Source organism: Mustela nivalis (assembly GCF_964662115.1).
Source record: "Mustela nivalis genome assembly, chromosome: X".
NCBI classification, from domain to species: Eukaryota; Metazoa; Chordata; class Mammalia; order Carnivora; family Mustelidae; genus Mustela; species Mustela nivalis.
In genome coordinates, this window is record NC_139040.1 from 118,668,061 (window position 1) to 118,690,200 (window position 22,140).

At 46.9% G+C, this 22,140-nt stretch overlaps 2 protein-coding genes across 5 annotated transcripts in view; one reads left to right on the forward strand and one right to left on the reverse strand.

The window, feature by feature from the left end:
- MAP3K15 (mitogen-activated protein kinase kinase kinase 15) overlaps positions 1-2,450 on the forward strand; it is a 114,482-nt gene extending 112,032 nt beyond the window's left edge. For 2 of the 4 annotated variants that reach the window (XM_082718283.1, XM_082718284.1), the window contains exon 26: positions 950-2,450. In XM_082718283.1, the coding sequence (XP_082574409.1) occupies positions 950-1,070 (121 nt within the window). In that variant the 3' untranslated portion in view covers positions 1,071-2,450. The remainder of the gene's footprint in view (positions 1-949) is intronic. The other 2 variants (XM_082718288.1, XM_082718287.1) reach the window with 2 other exon arrangements.
- On the reverse strand, positions 2,013-17,063 carry PDHA1 (pyruvate dehydrogenase E1 subunit alpha 1). The gene is made up of 11 exons (XM_082718356.1): positions 16,862-17,063; positions 14,270-14,329; positions 13,665-13,838; positions 12,378-12,504; positions 11,592-11,683; positions 10,594-10,686; positions 9,600-9,755; positions 9,365-9,436; positions 6,567-6,634; positions 4,635-4,743; positions 2,013-4,262 (listed from the first exon to the last, which is right to left on the reverse strand). The coding sequence occupies exons 1-11, from the start codon at positions 16,913-16,915 to the stop codon at positions 4,098-4,100; spliced, it is 1,170 nt and encodes a 389-aa protein (XP_082574482.1). The 5' UTR covers positions 16,916-17,063; the 3' UTR covers positions 2,013-4,097.
- Positions 17,064-22,140: the final 5,077 nt, after the last annotated feature.

A 22,140-nucleotide genomic window follows, 5' to 3' on the forward strand; every position in this document is an offset into this window, starting at 1 on the left:
GCCTTGTGGCCCGCTCACGGCTCATGCTGCGGAACACGAACAGGGAGATGCGGCGCCGGGTGTGCGTGTCGCGGAAGGAACGCTGTGTACACGCTGGCGAGCTCTGAAGCAGGACCTTAGGCAGATCTAATAAGCCTTTCGAGAGAGACCTGGAGTGTTTGTTTTAATTTTTGAGATACCTGGAGTTTTTAAGCTTTTAAGGTATGACAAATGCAGAAGTCGATGGACTTCACACTTAGAACATTGCCTGGTAGGGTTGGTAAGGTTTACAATCCACACGTGTAGGAATGGTCGCCTGCAGGCTCAGTGGTTCTTCCCTGGCACTGCTGCCAGCCCCTCTGCCACCTCCCACTCTCAGTAGGACTAACAGCCGGCAGCGGCCAGACACACACGTCCTTCCTCCACGACCGCCGGGCCCTAGCTCACGGACACGCCGGCTGCTGTGGTGTCTCCCGCCCCGGGGCGGTGGTACCTGGGGGCCCCGGCTGGGTCCTGAGTGTGGAAGACCAGCGCCTGCGAAGCGCTTAGCACAGCCCCGGGTTCCGTCAGTGTCCACAGGTGTGGTCCCCCTGCTGGCGGTCATCTTTCTGCGGGGCCGCCAGCTCCTTGGCTTCCCCCTCTGAGGGGGAAAGAGCCCGAGCGCTCCTTCCAGCGGCTTGAGGAGACTCAGGGAGCCGAGCTGTCCGCACCAGCTCCTCCTGGCAGAGTTCACTGATCCCCCTCAGGTCATCTGGTTCATGATACATTTGGAGACAAAATATGCCCGAGTGCTGGTCTTTGCTTTCAAGGGGAGGACACATAAGGGAGGGGCCCAGGGATAGGCTGAAACCAGACCGTTGAGACTGTGTGATTTGGTTTTCTTTGTCCCCATCTCCTAAGGTTCATCCAATGTTTGAGCTGAACTGAATGGCACTAGGCTGAGTAATGGCTTTCTTTTTTTCTCATCCAGACTTTTAGAACACCTAGTTCAGAAAGAAAGAGAGTACCAGAATCTTCTCCGGCAAACCCTAGAGCAGAAAACTCGAGAATTGTATCATCTTCAGTTACAGTTCAGACCTACTGGTGAGTAAGTTTTCACTTGCTTGGACTTGTGTGAGACCACCTGAAATGTGGCTAAGGTTCTAGTCAGCCTTGCCACAGTTACTGCTTTACTAGAGAGTAACTGTATGTTCTGGAATACTCCTCAGTAATAGAAAAACTGGCACATTCAGAAACGTGCGTGAATCACACATAAATCATGCTCCGTGAATGCCGACTGAAAGGGCTACACACCGAGTCCCTCGATACGGAATATGGACGCAATTGTCCGTTCAAGGCAAAATTTGAGGGACAGAAAGCATCACAACGGCAGGGTGGGGGGGTTGATGGTAAAAGGCTGCAAGAACTTCTGGGGGTGGTGGAAAGGTGTCATCGGGATGGTTACGGGACTCCTCATCCAAGTTCACAGCACTGCATACCTCAAACGGGTGACTGCAGAAATCAAACCTCAGTAAACCTAATTCGTTTCATGCCACGTACAAAAGAGCCACAGCCAGCCACCTCTTGGGATGTGGGAGGGGCGAGCGCGGACACATCTCAGTACTGAATTCCACGCCCTCATTTGATTTCCAGCGTAGCTAAAGCTGGGACTTCTTATAAAAGGCATTTTAAAAACTGGAATAAGCATTTAAAGTAGTACACATAGGAGAGCCTGGGTGGCTCAGTGGTGAAGTGTCTGCCTTTGGCTCAGGTCATGATCCCCGGGTCCTGGGATCGAGCCCCACTTTGGGCTCCCTGCTCAGTGGAAAGCCTGCTTCTCCCTCCCCCACTCCCCCTGTGTGTTCCCTCTGTCTGTGTCAAATAAATAAAATCTTTAAAAAAAAAAAAATGGTAGACATAGAGCCTGTCCAGTCCTCAAGTAAGTAACCTGTGGTCCCTTTAATCTTTGAACAGTGAATCCAGGAACTGCACGCTATGGGTTAGAGCAGCTCAGACAGGTTTAATTCATAACCTTTCAAATCACACTTCTGCTTTGTGTAATAGTTTATTCCATTCAACTTGTTACTTTTGAAGAGTTTCACTGTTAAACATTAATATACAACAAAACAACTTTCTCGCCACCGCAGATACTACAGAGAACCCGGCATCCCCTCCTGGGTGTCAGGGGCAAAGCACTGATCCAGAGCTCGTAGACTGGCTACAGCTGCAGGGAGCAGATGAGAGTACAATAGAGAAGGTAAATGTGCGACAAAGAAAACATTCCTATGCCCTTAATACAAAGCAGCTTAGCTCTTCCGTATTTGGTGTACGTTACAGATTGTTGAAGAGGGCTACACCCTGTCTGATATTCTTAACAACATCACTAAGGAAGATCTAAGACACCTTCGGCTGCGGTAAGAATGGCTTCAAAACACTGTAATAGAAAATGACTTTTTTCCTGTGATTGTGCTTTTAAATCAGTAGAAAGCAAAGTGGCGCTCACTGTCCCCACTCAATGAAATTAATTTCCTTTCTTATCAGGGGCTTAGAAAACCAGCAACCCAACTTCCCCTCTAGCTCTGGAGTTTTCTTCAGGGAAAGCTGGCTACCAGTCAGAGGCGCGTGAAGCCCCAGAGCTCCGGCCTCGCAGCCGCCCTCTGCCCCCCGAGCTCTCCCCCGCCCCTCTTTCCTCGGCCTGCCCTGCACCCAGCCACCCGGCCCTCCCGTACATGCCTCGGAGGCCACGTGCCACTCCTGCTGGAGCCCAAACACAAGGGGACAGAGCTCTATTTAAGTCGGGAACACATTTTGGCTATCTAGACAAGTCTCGGATTGTGCACTGTAGCTTTTGACATACGGGCTCCTACTGGGTGCTGTGGCTCTGAACTTCTCTTTTCTTGCGACTCTGAAGCAGACTCCTGGTTTTTTCCCAGTGGCGGTCTCCTCTGCAGGCTCTGGACAGCAGTCACCCAGTACCGAAGAAGGGCTCAGGGGTCCCCGACCTCCCAAGATGAGGCTGAACCAGTTGGCTAGGCCAGGGGACAGAGGGCGCCGAGAGCGGACGTCTTTGTTGTTAGAAAGTTGGTAACATACGCATGAATTCCACGGAGTTTACACCAGGAAAACCTCATTATTTAAGAACTTGAAGTTTTAAAGAATTACTGACTTTGGATTGTTTTTTTTATACCTGTTACTTATCAACATGTTTTAAAGGTGAGTAGAACTTTATGTATTTGGAGAACAGTGAGTGAACTCTAATTTTGACATCCCAGAATATTACAGAATTCTGTAAAATGCCCATGTTGCTGTGGTGGAAAACTCACTACACCCTATAGAACTGACTGGAAAGGTGAAGCAGGTGTTTAAACTAAAAGGGTGGCATGGGCATCACTGTTTTAGACCACAGTTTACTGTGAACTAGCATTGTACTTAAAAAGATAAAATTGATAAGAATATCCCTTGTATTTAATGTTTGATATGAATGTAAATAGAAAACTATTAAGAAAATAGGTTTGTATTTAATGTATAAATGAAGAAAACTAAGTTATTTGGCCTTTGAAATGATCAGGAAGTAGTCTTATTTAAAAATGGTGTTGCTGCGGCACCCCGCTGGCTCGGTCAGTGGAGCGTGTGACTCTTGGTCTCTGGGTCATGAGTTCGAGCCCCAAGTTGGGTGTAGAGATAAATTAAGAATAAAATCTTTGAAAAAGTAAAAATGGAGTTGTCCTTCTGCCCCCTGCCTGGAGGTAATAAATAACGTGTTTGAGAGCGGATGGTCACTGAGCCGCGGGCGCCGCTGCAAGGTCCAGGCAGTGCTCCTGCACCCCTCGAGGGTAGGAATGGCTTTAGATTTAGCTATATATTATTTAGCAAATGCTTTTCAATTATTAAAAGAAATAGAACCATTTCAAGGAAATAATCTGAAATCTAAAATAACCTTATATAACATTCACACTAAGTACTTAAGTGTGCAGTAACAGCTTTTAATGCAACACTGTACAAAACACATGCACTTACTATCTTAACCTACATTCTTCTTATGGGGTTTTATTCCTTAACAAAGTTGAGAACAGAGTCCCTTACAGATGGAGCCCAAGAGCCCCCTGAAGGTAGAACCATCCATCACGTGCGCTCTCCCCTTAACTGATGGACTTAAACTTGATCCACTGATTGGCACCCCGAACTTCAAAAGGCGGGTCGCTGCTGTAAATGTGGTAACCCAGCTCTTCCAAAGGCGGTTCGGGATCCGCAGTGGCAAACTGGGCAGCATCCTCAATTTCCTTCCTCACTTCAACATCAATTTCCTAAAAATCAGATTATGGTTCAAGAGGTTTTTAAATAAACAGCAGCTTAGAACACCAACTAGTTCTACTCGGAACCCGATGCTAGTAGGGAACCAGAACTCTTCTAGGCCTGGAAGTACTAACAGTTGCTATTTTTGAAGAAGTGTTTGTAAAGGCCAGGATCATGGGAATATTTTGGAGCCCCACAGGGAACACTGACGGATACCTGAAGTCTACTTTTAGGAACACAGAACTGTGCTGCTGGGTTTCAAGGTTAAGCAAATAGGACTGCTTCGTATCCTACTCACACCACAATCCATCCTTTCCCACTGACCGAGGCCGCTCCCCCAGGAACGGCAGCTTTCTGGGTGCAGGAACACTGCTCGAGCCTACCTTTAATTCTTCAACGCTGGCCAGATTGCTGTTCACCATTCTATCCTTGAGCAGCATGATAGGGTCACTCTTACTTCGTACTTCCTGAATCTCTTCTCGGGTACGGTAACTGCAAGGCGGCAAACGAGGAGGTCAGAGCAGTCGGCTCTGCCACAGAGCTCTCCCGGGGACATGGTGCCATGATGTTCTCAAAATACAAGAACGCTGCCTCTAACATTCTAGTATCTTTCATAGAAAACTGCCCTGGCAATTCCTCGGGCTTCTCAGGCATTCTGACAACAGAGCTCAAGCTATCTGCTGCTCTCATTGAGATGTAGGATATGAAGAAAGTGGTAGAGCTGCATTAGGTGCCATTTAAGGTGGGTGGCAAGAACTGCAGACTGGAAGGTGACAGAATGCCAAGTAGGAGACAGGGTTAGGAGCCCAGAGAAGTGGGGCCAGTGAAAACCTGGACAGCAGGTTTTCTAATTCCTGATTCTAGAATACAACTGACCCTTGAACAGAGCGCCAACCCCTGCCAAGGACACAGTTGAAAATCTACCACTTTGAGTCCTGAAAAACAACTCTTACTAATTAACAATTAATAGAAATTGTGTATGTTACATGTATTATACGCTATATTCTTAAGCCAAAAGTGTGAAAGAAAATAAAAACATTACTATTCTGTATTGAAAATCCCTAAGATGTACCCGCGCGGTTCAAACCTGTGTTGTTCAAGGCTCAACTGTACATCCCTGTCCTACATCTTTGAAACCTGTTATTTCAAGTAACACTTAAAGGGAGGGCTCTGTTTTCCTGAAAACACCAAGTGTTATTTTTCCACGTAAGTTGCTCTTTGTAACACTTTCCCTTCGAACTCCAGTCTACTCCCAGGCTCGACAGGGCAGGCTTACTCGGACGAAATCCACTTCTATATTTGTCACACTCTGGGACGGCAGCGTTACATTCCAGAGTTACTAAGTGCCTAGTTCAACTATCTTTCTAGTGTAACCTACTCTGTTCTGACTGATCTATTTCAACATACTGAATGCCCCTTGTTGCCAGGTGGCCTCACCCCTACCAGCCAGGTTTTCAAATTCTGGCTCTATGGTGGGGTAACGCCTACAAAAGCTACATGCCCCGTGGGGCGCCTGGGTGGCTCAGTGGGTTAGGCCGCTGCCTTCGGCTCAGGTCATGATCTCAGAGTCCTGGGATCGAGTCCCACATTGGGCTCTCTGCTCAGCGGGGTGCCTGCTTCCTCCTCTCTCTCTGCCTGCCTCTCTGCCTACTTGTGATCTCTCTCTGTCAAATAAATAAATAAAATCTTTAAAAAAAAAAAAAAAAAAAAAAGCTACATGCCCCGAAACATATACACTCTATGCCATCAACCTGTTTTGTGCAACGATTTCTCTCTACAATTTCTTTTTTTTTTTTTTAATATTTTATTTATTTGACAGAGAGAGATCACAGTAGGAGAGAGGAAGGGAAGAGATCACAGAGAGAGAGGAAGGGAAGCAGGCCCCCTGCTGAGCAGAGAGTCCGATGTGGGACTCGATCCCAGGACCCTGAGATCACGACCAGAGCCGAAGGCAGCGGCTTAACCCACTGAGCCACCCAGGCGCCCTCTCTACAATTTCTTAAAGCAACGTCTATCCCCAACGGGGGACTTGAATTCACAAATCCGACAGTCATGTGCTCTACCCCGAGCTGGCCAAGTGACCCTCTCTGCAGTTTACTGCTGCTCATGTTAACATGTGCAGATGACATATTCTAGAGACTTTCAGAATGCTTCCAGGTAAAGAATCGACTACTCAACACCAACTGCTTCACTGCATGAAGCCCCCTGGTGTCTGGCCTCCAAAGCGAATGCTGAAATGCTTTGCTTTTTCATCTGAGTAGCACCATGCGAGGCCCACCCACTCGGGACCCCACACTGATTTCCCATGACCATACCTGACGCCAGGGTCGCTCATGCTGTGTCCGTGGTAACGGTAGGTCTGTAGCTCCATCAGTATGGGCCCCTGAAACAGAACCCAGTGGAGACTGAGATAATGGGCACAGCACATCCTTCCAGAGTCAAAGATGTTCTCTTACCAGACTCTCTATCAGTTGGCTGAGTTGTCAAGAACTTCCTCTTAGCTAATACCTATGTACTCCATGTTTCGTCCTTCTCATTAAGAATCAAGGGCACCTGGGTGGCTCAGTGGGTTGGGCCGCTGCCTTCGGGTCAGGTCATGATCTCAGGGTCCTGGGATCGAGTCCCGAATCGGGCTTTCTGCTCAGCGGGGAGCCTGCTTCCCTCTCTCCCTGCCTGCCTCTCTGTCTACTGTGATCTCTGTCAAATAAACAAATAAAATCTTTAAAAAAAAAGAAAAAGAAAGAATCAAAAAGGCTGGGGCGCCTAGGTGGCTCAGTGGTTTAGGCCTCTGTCTTCAGCTCAGGTCATGATCTCAGGGTCCTGGGATCGAGCCCCACGTTGGGCTCTCTGCTCAGCAGGGAGCCTGCTTCCCCCTCTCTCTCTGCCTGCTTGTGATCTCTATCAAATAAATAAATAAAAATCTTTAAAATAAAAAAAATTAATAAAAAAAAAAAATAGAATCACGCCTGAGTGGCTCAGAGGGTTAAGCCTCTGCCTTCAGATCAGGTCATGATCTCAGGGTCCTGGGATCAAGTCCTGCATCAGGCTCTCTGCTCGGAAGCAGGGAGCCTGCTTTCCCCTCTGTCTCTCTGCCTGCCTCTCTGCCTACTTGTCATCCCTCTCTCTCTCTGTCAAATAAATAAGTTAAAAAATGTTAAAAAATAAATAAATAAATAAAAAAGAATCAAAAAGGCTAGGGCGCCTGGGTAGCTCAGTGGGTTAAGCCTCTGCCTTCGGCTCAGGTCATGATCTCAGGGTCCTGGGATCAAGCCCTGAATCGGGACTCTCTGCTCAGCAGAAAGCTGCTTTCCCCACTCACTCTGCCTGCCTCTCTGCCTACTTGTGATCTCTGTCAAGTAAATAAATAAAAATTAAAGAAAAAAAAAAAATCAAAAAAGCATGTTATAGAGCCCACTGATCTTAAATTTTCCTCACCACTGCCTCTGATAAATAATCCTATAAAACAGCTAAGATTTAGTACAGAAAAACCTATTAGAAAACAGGTATGTCACCAAGGGAGAGCACAGTTTTTATCTTCAGGATCAATAAAGCTACTTTTCCCCCCTCAGTCAGAGGAAATGATCTACAAGCATTTGGAGCCTTTTTAAAAAGCTAGAGAAAAATACTAACACAATCTTGCAGAATACGCCTAAAAGCAAACCTCTAAGTGTGCTAGAAAGTACAGGACAGGCGAACTAAAACTAGGTTGGATAGGTCAGTCTCTACCTCATGTACCCTCGGAGGGGCCGACACCCCAACCTCCTGCACAGGTCTGGCTAGCGTGTGACAAAGTTGATTCTGACATCTGGGTAGCAGCCCTGTGATGCTGCTGGCCAGCCTGACCACCAAGACTGTGTCCTCTGGTTACACTACCCCTGTCTTCCAGAAGACATCTTTGAACACTGAGGGGAGAGGGGAGATCTCGGATCCCTGGGGCCGTCTGCTGTAGTAGTTGAGGGACGGGGAGGCCCTGCTCTCAGTCCAAGCGCCTGGGATCCAAACCAGGCTGTCACCTATAGTAGCTTTGTACCCTTAACTGCTCTGTGCCTTAGGTTACTGTTTTACAGGCGAGGAGACCTAACTCAAGGACTGTGCTGATTAACACACAAGTGCTTACTGCTTCGCCTGACACCTGTCAAGCCCTCACTGTCACCTCTTTTTCTGTTCTGTCTTCCAGGAGCTATTGGAAAACACAGAGGGTTGGGCTTAAAGGGGTTTCGAAACTCTCCCCTAATTCCAAAATCAGGCTGTGAATGAACACAGAAATAAATGTGTAATAATAAGCCAGTGACCGTGTTTCCATGTACGTTTGTACCCTGCACGTTCTGTCCGGAACTGGGGAAGACGGGAGTGACAGTCACTGCCCAAGCCCCAGCCCTCTAGTCTGGGGGGTCCCAGTGGAGATTCCTGAGCCTACTGCCACCTCCGACCTACTCGGTTTCATTCCGTTCTCGCGTGCGGCCCTCCTCCACCTGCCCTCCTCCGCCACCCCCCACACGCGTCTCCGCTAGCCCAGTCCGACCGCACAGGGCATGTCTCGGAAAGGTAAACCCTAGGGACGTGCTTCCGAGGCTGTGAACGCCAACGGAACACCCTTCCACTAGCTCCGCCGGTACCTGAGCCAACTTCCTGGTGTCGTCTCCCTCCACTACTTTACCTGGAAGGTCAAGATTCTCAGGACTGAAAAAACAAGACTAAGATGACACACTTTAACCCTAACATTTAACTTACAGAAGACAAGCTTACACTGAACGCCTCTCATCCAAGCAAAGTTCTGTGCTGAGCGCTGTGGGGGTCGCCAATCTGCTCAGCCAAGGGGCTTATGGTTAATGGGGAGGAGGAATGGAGGGCGGAGGCACAGGATGAAACCACAAGGCATAATGCTGAAGGAGCGCTCCGAGGAGAGAGCCACGCCAAGTGCGGGCATCGTGGGATGCTTCCCAAGATGTGAGCTACCGAGACCCGACTCACTGGCCTCTGCTTCTACCTTACACACACCTCAACTGCCAGCCACCCCTGATGAGCTGTAAGAGACACACGGGAGGCATTCTTTTAATTGTAAGGTAAATGTCAACAGAAATCTCTGACCCGGAGGCCTACGAGAAAGTCTTACCTTTCCAGATCTACAGTAGGCAGCTGCAAACCTTGTTGCCTCCCGGACACACAAGACGTCCATTCCATCTACCTGTTCAGACACAGGAAAGGGCCGAGCATAAACCAAATGCGTCAGACCATTTTTAACTTTACAGGACCCGTCCATGCACGGAGAACAGAGAACTGCGCAATCTGTCTGAGGTGGTCAAGGACCCACAAAGGGGCGGCCCTGGCCTCACACCAGGTGTCCTCACCCTCAGCCCAGGGATGAAGTCGCCTCTCTTGTAGTAGTCCGTGCTGGCCGCTGCTCTCTCAACAGATGTTCCCATTCCATAGCGGTTGTTCTCACAGATGAAAATACACGGCAGTTTCCACAAAGCTGCCATGTTGTAAGCTTCAAATATCTGACCCTGGAAGCGTGGACAGGAAGTTCAAGTGGTTTTATCCGGCTATTTTTCTCTAGACTACTACATCATCCCCCAAAGCTGCTGCTCTCCCTGGCATGAAAGCTTTCCAAAAAAATGGAAAGCTTCACCTGCCCCACAGAACTTTTAAGGCAAAGGAGTGTGTGTGTGTGTGTGTGATGGGGGGTGGGGAAGACATGACAAGCATCATCTCCTTTTGCAAACAAAGGAAGTGACAAACCAAACAACACCACTTGTTTTGGTGGGGCCAAGCAGTGGGGCCAAGGCAGTGGTACAGAATACATTAGGAAGAGACCAACATGTAAAACTTCGTGGCTACCTCCTGCTATGCTTTACTATAAACGGGTAACACAGCGAGCCAATGTCTGAGAACCCGCCTTCAGAGCAGGGCCTCAGTATTGTCCATGGACTGGTGAGGACTCAGGAGCATGACAGGGAAAGTACGAGCTGAGGCTCAGAAACCTCGAGAGGAGTCTGATGATGCCATGGCATCCGAGAGAGGTCTGTACGTTACGGGACTGGCATAACAGCTAGTCTGGCCTGGGTGAAGATGTAAAAAGGTCCTTCACCCGCAGAGCGTTTGTGAAGCCCTGAGGAGGCGGCAAAGGAGAGCGCCTCCGCGGGGCGCCGGCACCAAGCGCTTGTGCCACACGCCACGAAGGAAACCTATAATGCGGCCATAAACCCCAATTCCAGCCTGCCCTGAACGGCTACTTCAACTGCTAAGCAACAGACTCCTTGTCCACCAATGGACCTAGGACTACGCAACACTCTGGAAACAAAACTGCAAGGGTTACTGCCAAGTCAAGAGACACGTACTCACCTGATTAGCAGCACCGTCGCCATACAAAGTCAGACAGACCTCATCCTTTCCATTATACTTACAGGCCAAGGCAATCCCCGCTCCCAAGGGCACCTAGTATGGAGGACAACCACGGAAAGAACCACAGAAATCCATGAGGGGTGAAAGTAATGCTCCGAATTTTCAGCCCTGGCCAGAATTTGAGAAATGACACTGTTGTCACAAACTCCCCACTCTCCCTACCCCTAACTACCCTACCGCCAGTGTTACAATCAAACTGGTAGAGGAACATGAATAATTCTACCTTAACCACTGAACAGTAACACTTCTATAAAGATTCAACTACTCAAGAGCCAAAGTATGAAACCTAGGTCTTTTTTTTTTTTTTTAACATACAGCAGCAGCACATTACAAAGTGAGGCAAACAATCTCATAATTTTACGCCATTCTTCATTTCCTTGCAATTTTTTTTTTTTAATTCTAGTTAACACATAGCATTACTGCTGGTTTCAGGAGAATGTAGTGATTCGTCACTCAGACATCACATCCAGGCTGTAACTTCATTATTCGCTAACTGAGGAGAACAAAGAGGACGGACTGTACGACCACAAGAGCTGGACGGATTACTGACGTGGCCCCTAAGATCCTGATCGCCTGCCTTTCCTCCTCAGATACCTGCACCCACAGTCTATAGCAGGGGGAGGACGGGCTAAGTGGATGTGACAAAGCAATTAATGAGCTTAAATATAAATGAAAAGGTGACAGGATAGGCCGCTGCTAGGGATTCTTATGTATAAAACGTTAAAAATTACCTAAAAAGAATAATTTTAAATCACTGTCCAAATCTATTACTAACTGATCAAATGGTAAGCTATGAATCAACAGGTCTTTTAAAATACACCCAGCACCCAAAGTACTAAAATACGTGAAAGGGAAGCTCTCCCAGGTAGGACATGTTAAGACATGGTCCAGGGCCAAATCTAGGAGAGCGGGCAGTCCTCGTCCTCCACGCGAATCACCTGCGCGCCGACGATGCCGTTGCCCCCGTAGAAGTTCTTGGCGTACATGTGCATCGATCCACCTTTCCCTTTAGCACAGCCTCCTCTTCGTCCTATAAATGGCAGCACGTGCACATACACATCAAAGCAAATACCCAAGGGAAAACCACACCCCAAGTATTTACTCAAGAGGCTCCACCACTAGAACTCACAGGCTCATTCAATTCTATAAGCACCCTGCCCTCTATGCAGACACAGATTCCACCCTTATCTCCTGGTCCTTTCAGGAAGGTCCATCCAGTCCCATGTCCTTGCATTTTCCAGCTCGCTAACCACTGAGTTTCCTTTAGATGGTAGCATCGTGGTACCCTGGACTTTTTTTTTTTTTTTGCCAGCTACATCTTCCGATTTCTCCCGCACTGGTGCACTGAACAGTTCAAGAGTCAAGGGGGGGTACAAAGGGAATAGTAAAAAGATTCCTAAAATTTAAACTGCATACAAGGAAATGCTCCTACTCTCAATTTTCGTTCTATGACTGCTAATTTCTACTGGCGTGCTTGAGTGACAAACAGTATTCTAATTTTATAAAGCTAACATTTTTAGACTTACGAAACTTTCACCTGAGGGGCCAGGTGACCTCAGAAATAGTTTACTAAAAAGCACAACAGAGATACCAGAGCCCCACAAGGGAGAGCTCCTTTTATTTCATACTCAAAAAGGTTTTAATGTTAAGTCGTAACAGCATCTTAATATGAGAAAACTGCACTTCTTTCACTAATTTCCCCTTTTTGAAAATCAATAGCAAACCTGTAAGCTCTGCGAGAATTTCTCGGACAGAAAGCCCACGAGTGAAGGTAAAGCCGTGAGCCCGATAGGCTGTGATAAGATGGTCTGTGGGATTTATGCCAGCCTCCAAGCCCACACAACAAGCTTCCTACGTTAAAGGAAAAAGCAGTTAATGAGTCAGTAACATACACATTTCTAATCCCTAGCCTATTACGAAAATTTGGCCCAGTAGAACTCTTAATATAAATCACAACAGAAGCTCCTTTTTTTTTTTTAATTTTTATTTATTTGACAGACAAGTCACAAGTAGGCAGAGAGGCAGGCGGGGCGGGCCGGGGGTGCTGAGCAGAGAGCCTGACACAGTCCTCCATCCCAGGACTCCGAGACCATGACCCAAGCCGAAGGCAGAGGCCTTAACCCACTGAGTCACCGAGGCACCCCAGGAGCTCCATTTTTCATCAGAAACAGAACAGAGAGAAAAGTCAAACCAGAAGCTACCAACTGGAAATCCACAGATTTACTGTTTCAAGCCGGTACAGTGATTTGGAAAAAAATTCCTGAATAAGATGTCAATAATACTGGGAGAATTTCGTATGAAAATTGAAACTGGAGCACCTGGGTGGCTCAGTGGGTTAAGCCTCTGCCTTCGGCTCAGGTCATGATCTCAGGGTCCTGGGATCCAGCCCTGCATTGGGCTCTCTGCTCAGCAGGGAGGCTGCGTCCCACCCCACCCCTGCTGCCTGCCTCTCTGCCCACCTGACAGTGCGCGCTCTGTCAAATTAATAAATAAAATCTTTTAAAAATAAAGAAAAATAAATAAAAGTGAAACTTCTGTTATCTGTTGAAGAACCAAAACCAGGAAGCATTAACTCCAGATTTCCACATGCACCAACTGGCTAGAACTAAGCGATGGTTTCTCCGGGTGGGCGGGGCCTGCCCACTCCAGTCCCTGAACAATCCCGCCTTCTTCACTAATTCATTCCACCCAGCTCGTCCCCACAGGCATTCGAATTTGTAACCCTTGGCCTAAACCAGAAAAACAAAACACAAAGGGAAAACCCTCTCGCCCACAAGTATATGCACTACAGGTGATCACAAAGCCATCAAGGCGCTCGCTGGACACCAGCAGCGGGATGTGTGCGTGACTTCCTCAGCATGAGCTTCGGAGCAGGCCTCGCAAGCTCGTCTGTGTTCTGACAGGCTGGCCTCAAATCCTTCAGATGCGTAAGGCGGGGTGAAAACCAGTAACTACAAACCATACTTAAACTCCTACATCCAACATGGTTTTGCTAAAAAACCACCACTCACCTGACCATCACACAAATGACAGAAACCACGAATAATCTTCTGCTTGTACAGCTGATCTGCCTTTAACTCCATCCGGCGGACCGTCTGCATCATCCTGTAGTACTTGAGCCCGTCCTCCCTGGTGAGCACTGTGGTGACAGGAGGGCCCTCCTCCAGCCGGTGAAGATCGCATTTCTGAAATGGAATCAGTTAACTTCCAGTTACTACAACGTAAACAAGGACAACCCACTGTAAGATCTGTTATCTCACTGCGATAACATTTAACCCAAAAACCAGCAGAGGAGCACAAAAGAAATGCCGCACATTGCTTCTGACTCCTTAAATCATAAAGCTCATTCTGCAAGAGGATCGAGTTTAGAGGAATGAAATTGAAGATGACTCCCCGCCCCCCCCCCACAATCCATGGGAGTCAAAGGAGTTATAGAGGCTGAAAGACAAACTTCCAAAGAAATTTTTTTTAAAGATTTTATTTATTTGAAAGCGAGCACAAACAGGAGGAGCAGCAGCAGGAAAGGGAGAAGCAGACTGTCCACTGAGCAGAGAGCCTGACGCAGGCCTTGTGGACGTGTGGAAAAATTACTAACACAAAGCAAAACACCTCTTACCTTAATTTCAAATGTAGCATCATTTGCAAAATTACGGGAGGCCACGAGCACTCTGCTTGCCTTGAAAGACCAAAATATACAAATATATCAGTACTTTTTATTGTCAGGTATTTTTGAAAGACATTATTATCATTTATCAGTTATCAGGATGCAGTCCTGGATTTTTCATAAGCCTCACCATATTCACGAGTGTATCCTCCACTCTTTACTTTGTTGGGATCTTGCCTTTAAAATGAATCCATGCTCTGGCCAATGAAACATGATCATACCCACTTCTGAAGTTAACAGCAGAAAGAGAAAGGAGGCAAAAATCAAACCCATCCACTTGGCCATTTTGTTTCCATAGAAATCACAGTGAAAACAGAATGAAGTTAATGGCCAAAGTGAAGAGACTAGATAACCTGTGGGCTTTGTATCTCTGCTATTTGCAGTCATAACCAGACACTGAACAAGCCAAAACTTTACTTTCAGAATTCTTCTTCATATAAAACTATGATCCAATTCCCATTTCAGGTAAACCGCTATCCTATGATATGGCTCCACGACAAGCATATTTTCAACCACTCAAAGTATGAGATACAAGCCTCAGGAGGGAGAGATGTTCTCTGCAACCAGCGTTCCATTCTTGCTATTTGCGTGACTGTTACTGCTTGGGTGGTAAAAAGTGGGGAAATGTTTCCTTGCGACTTTTTCAACTGAATATATCTGCTCACAACAGAAGTACTCTAAGTGATGGCTAAGGTCCAGATTAGACCACACACATTTAAGCAATTACTATTACTGTATTATTTTAGCCACATTCTGCCACATTTTCAAACACTGATATGTAAATTGACATGACTTCTTTCCACGGAGACCTGAAGCACATTCTTCAGATCCCACAAAAAGTACAACTGAAGTTGTAGTCCACTCTTGCTTTTATGCAGTTAACAAAATTATTGTAACTCAAAATTCATTTCTATTTGATTTGGGTGGTATTATATGACTTTTGAAGAGGGCAAAGTTTTACTGCGATGAAGTGCAATTTGCATTTCATGCCAATGCACTGCTGGAAGAATGGAAAACACAAGCAGGTATGTAGAGCAGCCGAGCAAATGAGCCTCTGGTCTTAATGACTTCTCTCTGTTCCTAGGGACACAAGGTGACAGTAATTTGAAAACGCACACACCAGTTTTTCCTTTACTGTAGAACACCACCAATTCTATTGCAGCCCTTTAAATTTAACCTGATTCAGAACTAAGACGCTCACATAAAGTTGAAAACGTGTTTCCATTACTTACATTCAACTAAAAAGTGAAGATGTGAAGATTAAATAGCCTAGAGCCTGGCACACATTAAGAGCTCAAGAAACGTTGGTGTATCTTGTGATATACAGAAATAAAACTGAAATGCGCTTATCTTTCAGGTGGATCTAGTTGCAATTAAATGCTAGTAAGGGATGAGCCAAACTGTGTTTTGTAGTTATTTCCATCAAAGGGATTCCCAGAAGAGTGTCCTTCCTACTTTTCAATGATCTCTGCGCATTCTAGGCAGAACTGCCCCCAAATCCTGGGAGTTACTAGAACTTGAAAAGCAAGTCAAGCTTGGCTGCTAGTTGTACCCAGTAATACTACCTCCCCACACCAAGAGATCAAAATGCTTGAAGGCATTAGGCGCATCTAAAAGCTAGAGCCATAAATAGTGCTAACCTTCCACGCTCCCAAGGAGCACTGCGGTTTTCTTTAGCTACTTTTACCCTAAGCGTGTGTGTTTAAGGGGGAGGGCGGTTTCCTCTAGGTTCTGCCTGACTGGTCTTGAAGTGACTGCCAAGAAAAACCCAACGTTGAGGAACGAGGGGGAGGTGGTTTCTAGTGAGCATGACCTGGAATTAACCCTCCAGAGCTGGGGGCAGGTGTTCCACAAATGTATACCCAACTGGGCACCGAAATACCACTGAACACAGATGGACCAGGCACTATTTGGAAAGGTTAACGTACGCGTCACGCGTTTCAGCTTCACGACAACCCCACGAGATGAATACTGGTAGTATTTCCTCTTCAGAGAGAAGGAAACCGAGCACGGGAGATTTAAAACAAAAACAAAAACCTGCCCAAGGTTACAGGGCTAGTAAATGGTGAGGCAGGTGTTTGAACTCGACTAGTCTCGGGATTTCACGCTCTTAACATACTGCACGGCCTCTCAATCAAGAGGAATGTAATTAGGAAGATTTAAAATGAGTGGGCAGGATCAACTGGAGACTCAGGGATGCCCAAGGCCCCCTTTTCTACCCACAGTAAAAGAACAGACACTTCTGGAGCACACCTACTTTAGCCGGTGCCGGAAGCCGCGGCTGACCTCCCCGCGGACCTCGTAGAGCTCCCCTCCCCCACTTCGCTGCCGAAGGGCCGGGCAGCCGCTCGTCCCGGGGCCGGGAGCGGACGGCCAGGCGCGAAGGCAAAACAAAAGGTCCGTGGCCCTCCGGCCGCTCCGCAGCGCCCTCGGCGGCGCCACACGGGGCGCCCCCAGACCCGGGCCGTCCTCCAGCGTCCTCCGGGATCCGGCCCCGCCTCGGCCCCGCTCGCGCCCTACCCCGGGCCGCCCACGCTGCCTCACCGGCTTCTGGGCGACGCCCAACACGCGAGAGACAGCGGCGAGCATCTTCCTCATGGATTGCCGGCAGTGGCGGCGGCGGCGGCGGCAGCGACTCCCAGCGACTCACGCAGCCGGATCCCAAATTCTCCAAGTCTCCTTCAGGCGCCCGGAGCGGACGGCACGCCTTAACCGCAGCACGACGAGACGCACGGAAACACGTCATGCGCCGCGCCGGGCCGCAGGCCAACCAGGAGAGTTCCTAGGGTGTGCCCCGCCCACCAAAAAGGCCCGCGGCCGCTCAATGGGTGTCGGCGCCAGAGAGGGAGGGGGCTGGGAGCTCCTTCCGTCACCACGCCGCGGAAGGGGGAGGATGCGTAACGCGTCGGCCTGGGAAAGTGAAGCCCCGCCTTCAGGGCCTCGCGGGAAAATGGGCTTTTCCTTGGGTTTAGCAAGCTACCGTGCGCCCAGTCCTGCCGGTGCTGCACTTTTGCAGCTTTCGCGCAGTGCACGGGATCGTGAAGATTTACGGCATGGTCGGAACCAAAAGACAGAACACCTGGTTTCTGTAAATGGTTCTGCTGCTAACTTGTTTTAAAGAGATCATGTAACCGTTGTAAAATGCCGTCCTGTCTACCTGAGCTACGATCTAAAAACCGGTTCCCCAGGTAAATATTGAGAGATCACTGGAAAAAGCCTTTAGCTCTAGTTATTGGTTCACAAGCTCAACGTGAGTTAACAGCATAACACAGCTGATAATAAAAGCATTACGCCAAGAAACAAGCACAAAAACAACTCTAGGTTCTATTCAGTGAGTTCCCAGGTCAAAAGGTTGGTTGTGGGCTACTGGGATTTCACCTGGGGTACGGTGTTCAGATTTGAGCTCCCCATTTAAGGAGAACAGTGTCAAAAACGGGTGGAATCCAGGGGACTGGTCAGAAGGTTGAGAGGCTGAAATTATAATTTGTGAAGAATGATTAAAAGAGGGGGAAAGCCAGATTAACTTGGGAGTGGGCTAGGTTGTGTTTTTTTAACATAATGAACATTGACCTTCATATTTCAGTCACTCCAAGAACTTGAAATGCCTCAAGTCACCTTGTTTGCACTACAGGTCCCTCAGAGCTTGGTTGGGGCTCTGCCTCATGTCATCTTCCCTCTGGCACTCAGATGCAATAACCTCTCTCAGGAGCTTAGCCGGGTAGAGGGCAAAGAGATCATTTCAGCTGGCTCTCAAAGCTTCTACCCAGAAGTGATACACATCTTCTCAATTTCCATAAACCAGAGCTAATCACCCAACATATCTGAATTCAACAGAGTGAGGTATAATAATCCTTCTGTCAGGAAGAAACCCAGAAAACAGGTTGAACAGTAAAACTGTAGAGAACTGGATACATCTTTGCACATTTTCATGCCAGCCATGTTCCACGAGAAAGAGCTATAGTGTGCGTGTGTGTGAATAAGGATTTCAGTTCAGTATAACAATGAATTTCCTAACAATAAGAATTGTCCCATGAGATGATTCCCTACTGGTGTCACCAAAAGTATTCAAATCCAAAGTTCAAAGCATGACCAGTTGTCAGAATGGTTAGAAGAAGGAATCTGATACTGGCAGGAGCGTCAACTGAGAGACCTTGTTGATTCCTCCCGTGAGAAGAGCACTCCTCAAAGGAGTGACCAGGGCCATTAAAAGGTAGGGATGGAAGTGAGATGCTGCTGCAGATTGAATGTGAAGGGTGAAGGAAAAGGAAGGCAAAGGGTCAGAGGTCAGATGCCTGGGTCACAAGTAGCAGCTGGCCTGGATGGTTTGGGATATGTTGGCCTGGAGGTGGCAGTGGAACCCTTATCCGTACATGTCCGCCAGGAAGCTGGAGTTGTAAATCTGGAACATATGGCTAGAAATAGGAAACTGGGAGTTACTTGCACCGGGGTATTTTACTGATTTGTGTGTCCAAGAGCAATGCAGGACATGGGGACATAAAGTCATTCATTCATTTAACCCTATTTGTTGACAACTGATTGTGTGTTAGGTACTGTTGGAGGCACTGGGGATCGAGCAAGGAACATGTAGAACATAGGCTGTGTCTCACAGAGCTAATAATCTAATGGGGGTAATTAACAAGCGCACATAAATATTATACAAACATATAATACCAACAATACATGGTGTGAAGAAAAATTAAACAGGATGAGGGGATAGAGAATAAGGAGGAGGGTCAGAAAGGCTCCTCTGAGGAGGGGACATGTGAGCAGAGACCTGAATGCAATCAGGAAGCAAACTGCCAAAATCCCCACGAGAGCTTTTCACACAAAGGGATCGACCAATACAAATGCCCTGAGGTGGAAAGAAATTTTGTACATCAGAAGAATAGCAAAAAGACCAAGAGACTTTGGTGGCAAAAAGCAGGCAGAGGGCCAGAAGAAATGAAATAGAAAAGAGAGAGACCAGAAAAGGAGGACCCCAGTGGAATTTTTTGTTTTTCTTAGGAAGAAATGGAATTTTGTTTTGAATGGGATGAGAAGCTATTGGAGGAATGGGAGCAGGAAGTGGCCTTGATTTAATTTCCATTTCCACTGAATGCTTAAGAACATCCTGGTTGTTGAAATGGGCATTTGATTACATGGGAAGAAGAGTTCTGTTAGTGCCTGTTCTTTGAGTTCTGGGTAGCTTCTGCTTCCTTTAGGGGAACTTGTAGTTGTAGACGGTAGCAGACTGGATGTAAGTTCTTTGCTTCCTATTTGCAAGAAGCAGGTCCTACACCCTCTGTGTGTCGTTGCTACGCAAATGCTATAAAGATTTAAGATGTAGGATTTTATAAGAATAAAAGAATAATGAAGGGAACTGTGTACAGCATTGTTCCTCAAAGTTTGTATCACTGTACGAGGCCAGACAGACTGACCAGGCAATGTTGCAGTAACACATGAGTCTCAAGTATCGGTCGATGACTACAACAGAGGTTAGACATAGGCGAGGACTCATGGTCTATGTCTAGCATGGATCGTCCAGAGGGACTTTATCCACTATGTTACTCAAAAACCCAGGATGACACTCTAATATTTGAATATGTAACCATCACGGTCAATGCGGCAGGAAAGGAGAGAGCGTGGAAGGGTCTCATGATGGCTCTTAAACACTTGAGCTAAGTATCCCCTGTCCCTACTGGACGATCCCTCTACAGATGGTGGCTCCATGAACTCCTTTGCCATTCAGCAAGCAACACTCTCTCCAACAAGGAGACTCCTCCTTGGGTGCTGTATTTCAGCCCCAGGGGCAGTGGCTCCTTTTCTATCTGCTAGTCCTGTATACTTTGCATTGGTCTTGAAGTCTTCTCCTTCCTACTCCAACCCCCTATTATTCGAACAATAAAATAAATAGTGACAGTAGTGGATTGTAACCCATTAAAGAAAATCAATACCCATGAATCCATACAGACATAAATACACAATTGACTAAATAAGTAGGGGAGAAGAGGCAACTTTTCCTTACAGGATACTAGTCACACTGGATAAAATAGTAAATTCACAATGGAGAAACAGGTTATCCAATTTTTATTTTTTATTTTTTAATAAAGATTTTATTTATTTATTTGACAGACAGAGATCACAAGTAGGCAGAGAGGCAGGCAGAGAGAGAGGAAGGGAAGCAGTCTCCCCGCTGAGCAGAGAGCCCAACGTGGGGCTCGATCCCAGGACCCTGAGATCATGACCTGAACCGAAGGCAGAGGCTTTAACTCACTGAGCCACCCAGGCGCCCCCAGGTTATCCAATTTTTAATAAATAAGATATTTTCTTTGCACTCTTTTCTTTTCTTTTCTTTTCTTTTCTTTGCCAGAAATATCAAAGCTGGAATTGGAAGTGACCTTGAAGGTTCGGGACACTTCAGGTATTGTATGAGTGGTGACATGCTAAGGTTGCAGTTCACGGTCATTGGCTATGGGCCATAATGATCTCATCTGTGCTAGAACATTAACAAAGGACTCTTGCCTCCGGGGGAGGAGAGGGCAGGGAGACGGAGAAATAATTTCCAAAGGCAGGAACCTGAGGAAGAGACCATCTTAAGAGAAGAATAAAGAATAACATGTGTTAGGGACAGGGTGGAGAAGAGGAGGCCCTGGTGCACTGTGGGTGCGGATAGAAATTGTTGTGGCTACCATGGAAGACAGCAATGCCACTTCTGGGCATCTCTGTGAAGAAAATGAAAACACTACATTCTCTGCAGCATTGTGCACAATAGCCATTTATGGAAATGACCCCAGTGTCCGACAGTGGGCAAGTGCAGGCAGGAGATGTGGTCTACGGGCAGCATGGAAGATCATGCCGCCATCCAAAGAAGGCGATGGTGCCGTCTGCCATGACGTAGTTGGACCTGGGGGATGTTATGACTCTAGTTAAGGATGCTGTATTGTATATTTGAAAGTTGCCAAGAGAGTAGATCTCATCTTTAAAATGCTCATCACACCGGGATGCCTGGGTGGCTAAGTCAGTTGAGCATCTGCCTTGGCTTGGGTGCTGATCCCGGGGTTCTGGGATTGAGCCCCGTGTCGGGCTTTCTGCTCAGCGGGGAGCCTGCTTCTCCCTCAGCCTACCGTTCCCCCGGCTTATGCTGTCTCTCTCTCTCTGACAAATAAATAACAAATATATCTTTTAAATCTTTAAAAAAAAATTTATATCTTCAAGAATCTTTTACCTTTAAAGATCTTTAAAGATCTTTTTATATCTTTTTAAAAAGATATAAAAATTAAAAAATTAAAAATAATGTGCTTTATCACAAGGGAAAAAGGTACTGTGTAGTGTTGGCTGTTAATCTAGACTTATTGCGCTGATCATTGTAAGACATGTACAAATGTCAAATCGTTATGTTGTATCCCTGACACTAATATAATGTTATATGTTAATAATCTCAATTTTTTTTAAAGATTTATTTATTTGACAGACAGTTCACAAGTAGGCAGAGAGGGAGGCAGAGAGAGAGGGAGAAAGCAGGCTCCCTGCTGAGCAGAGAGACCAATGTGGGGCTCAATCCCAGGACCCTGAGATCATTACCTGAGCTGTAGGCAGAGGCTTGAACCCACTGAGCCACCCAGGTGCCCCAATAATCTCAATTTTAAACAAGAAAAATAATCCTATCATTTCCTAACTTATAGGAAAATAAACATTGACAGGCTCTGGTTAAAAAAAAAAAGAAGAAGAAGAAGAAGAAGGAGAAGAAGAGGACTTCAGAGCTTGGCGGAACGGGAGATGAGATACTCTTCCTTCTGTCTCCAGCACTCCTGTCTGCCAGGGCTCTCCACTCTCTGGGTGAAGAC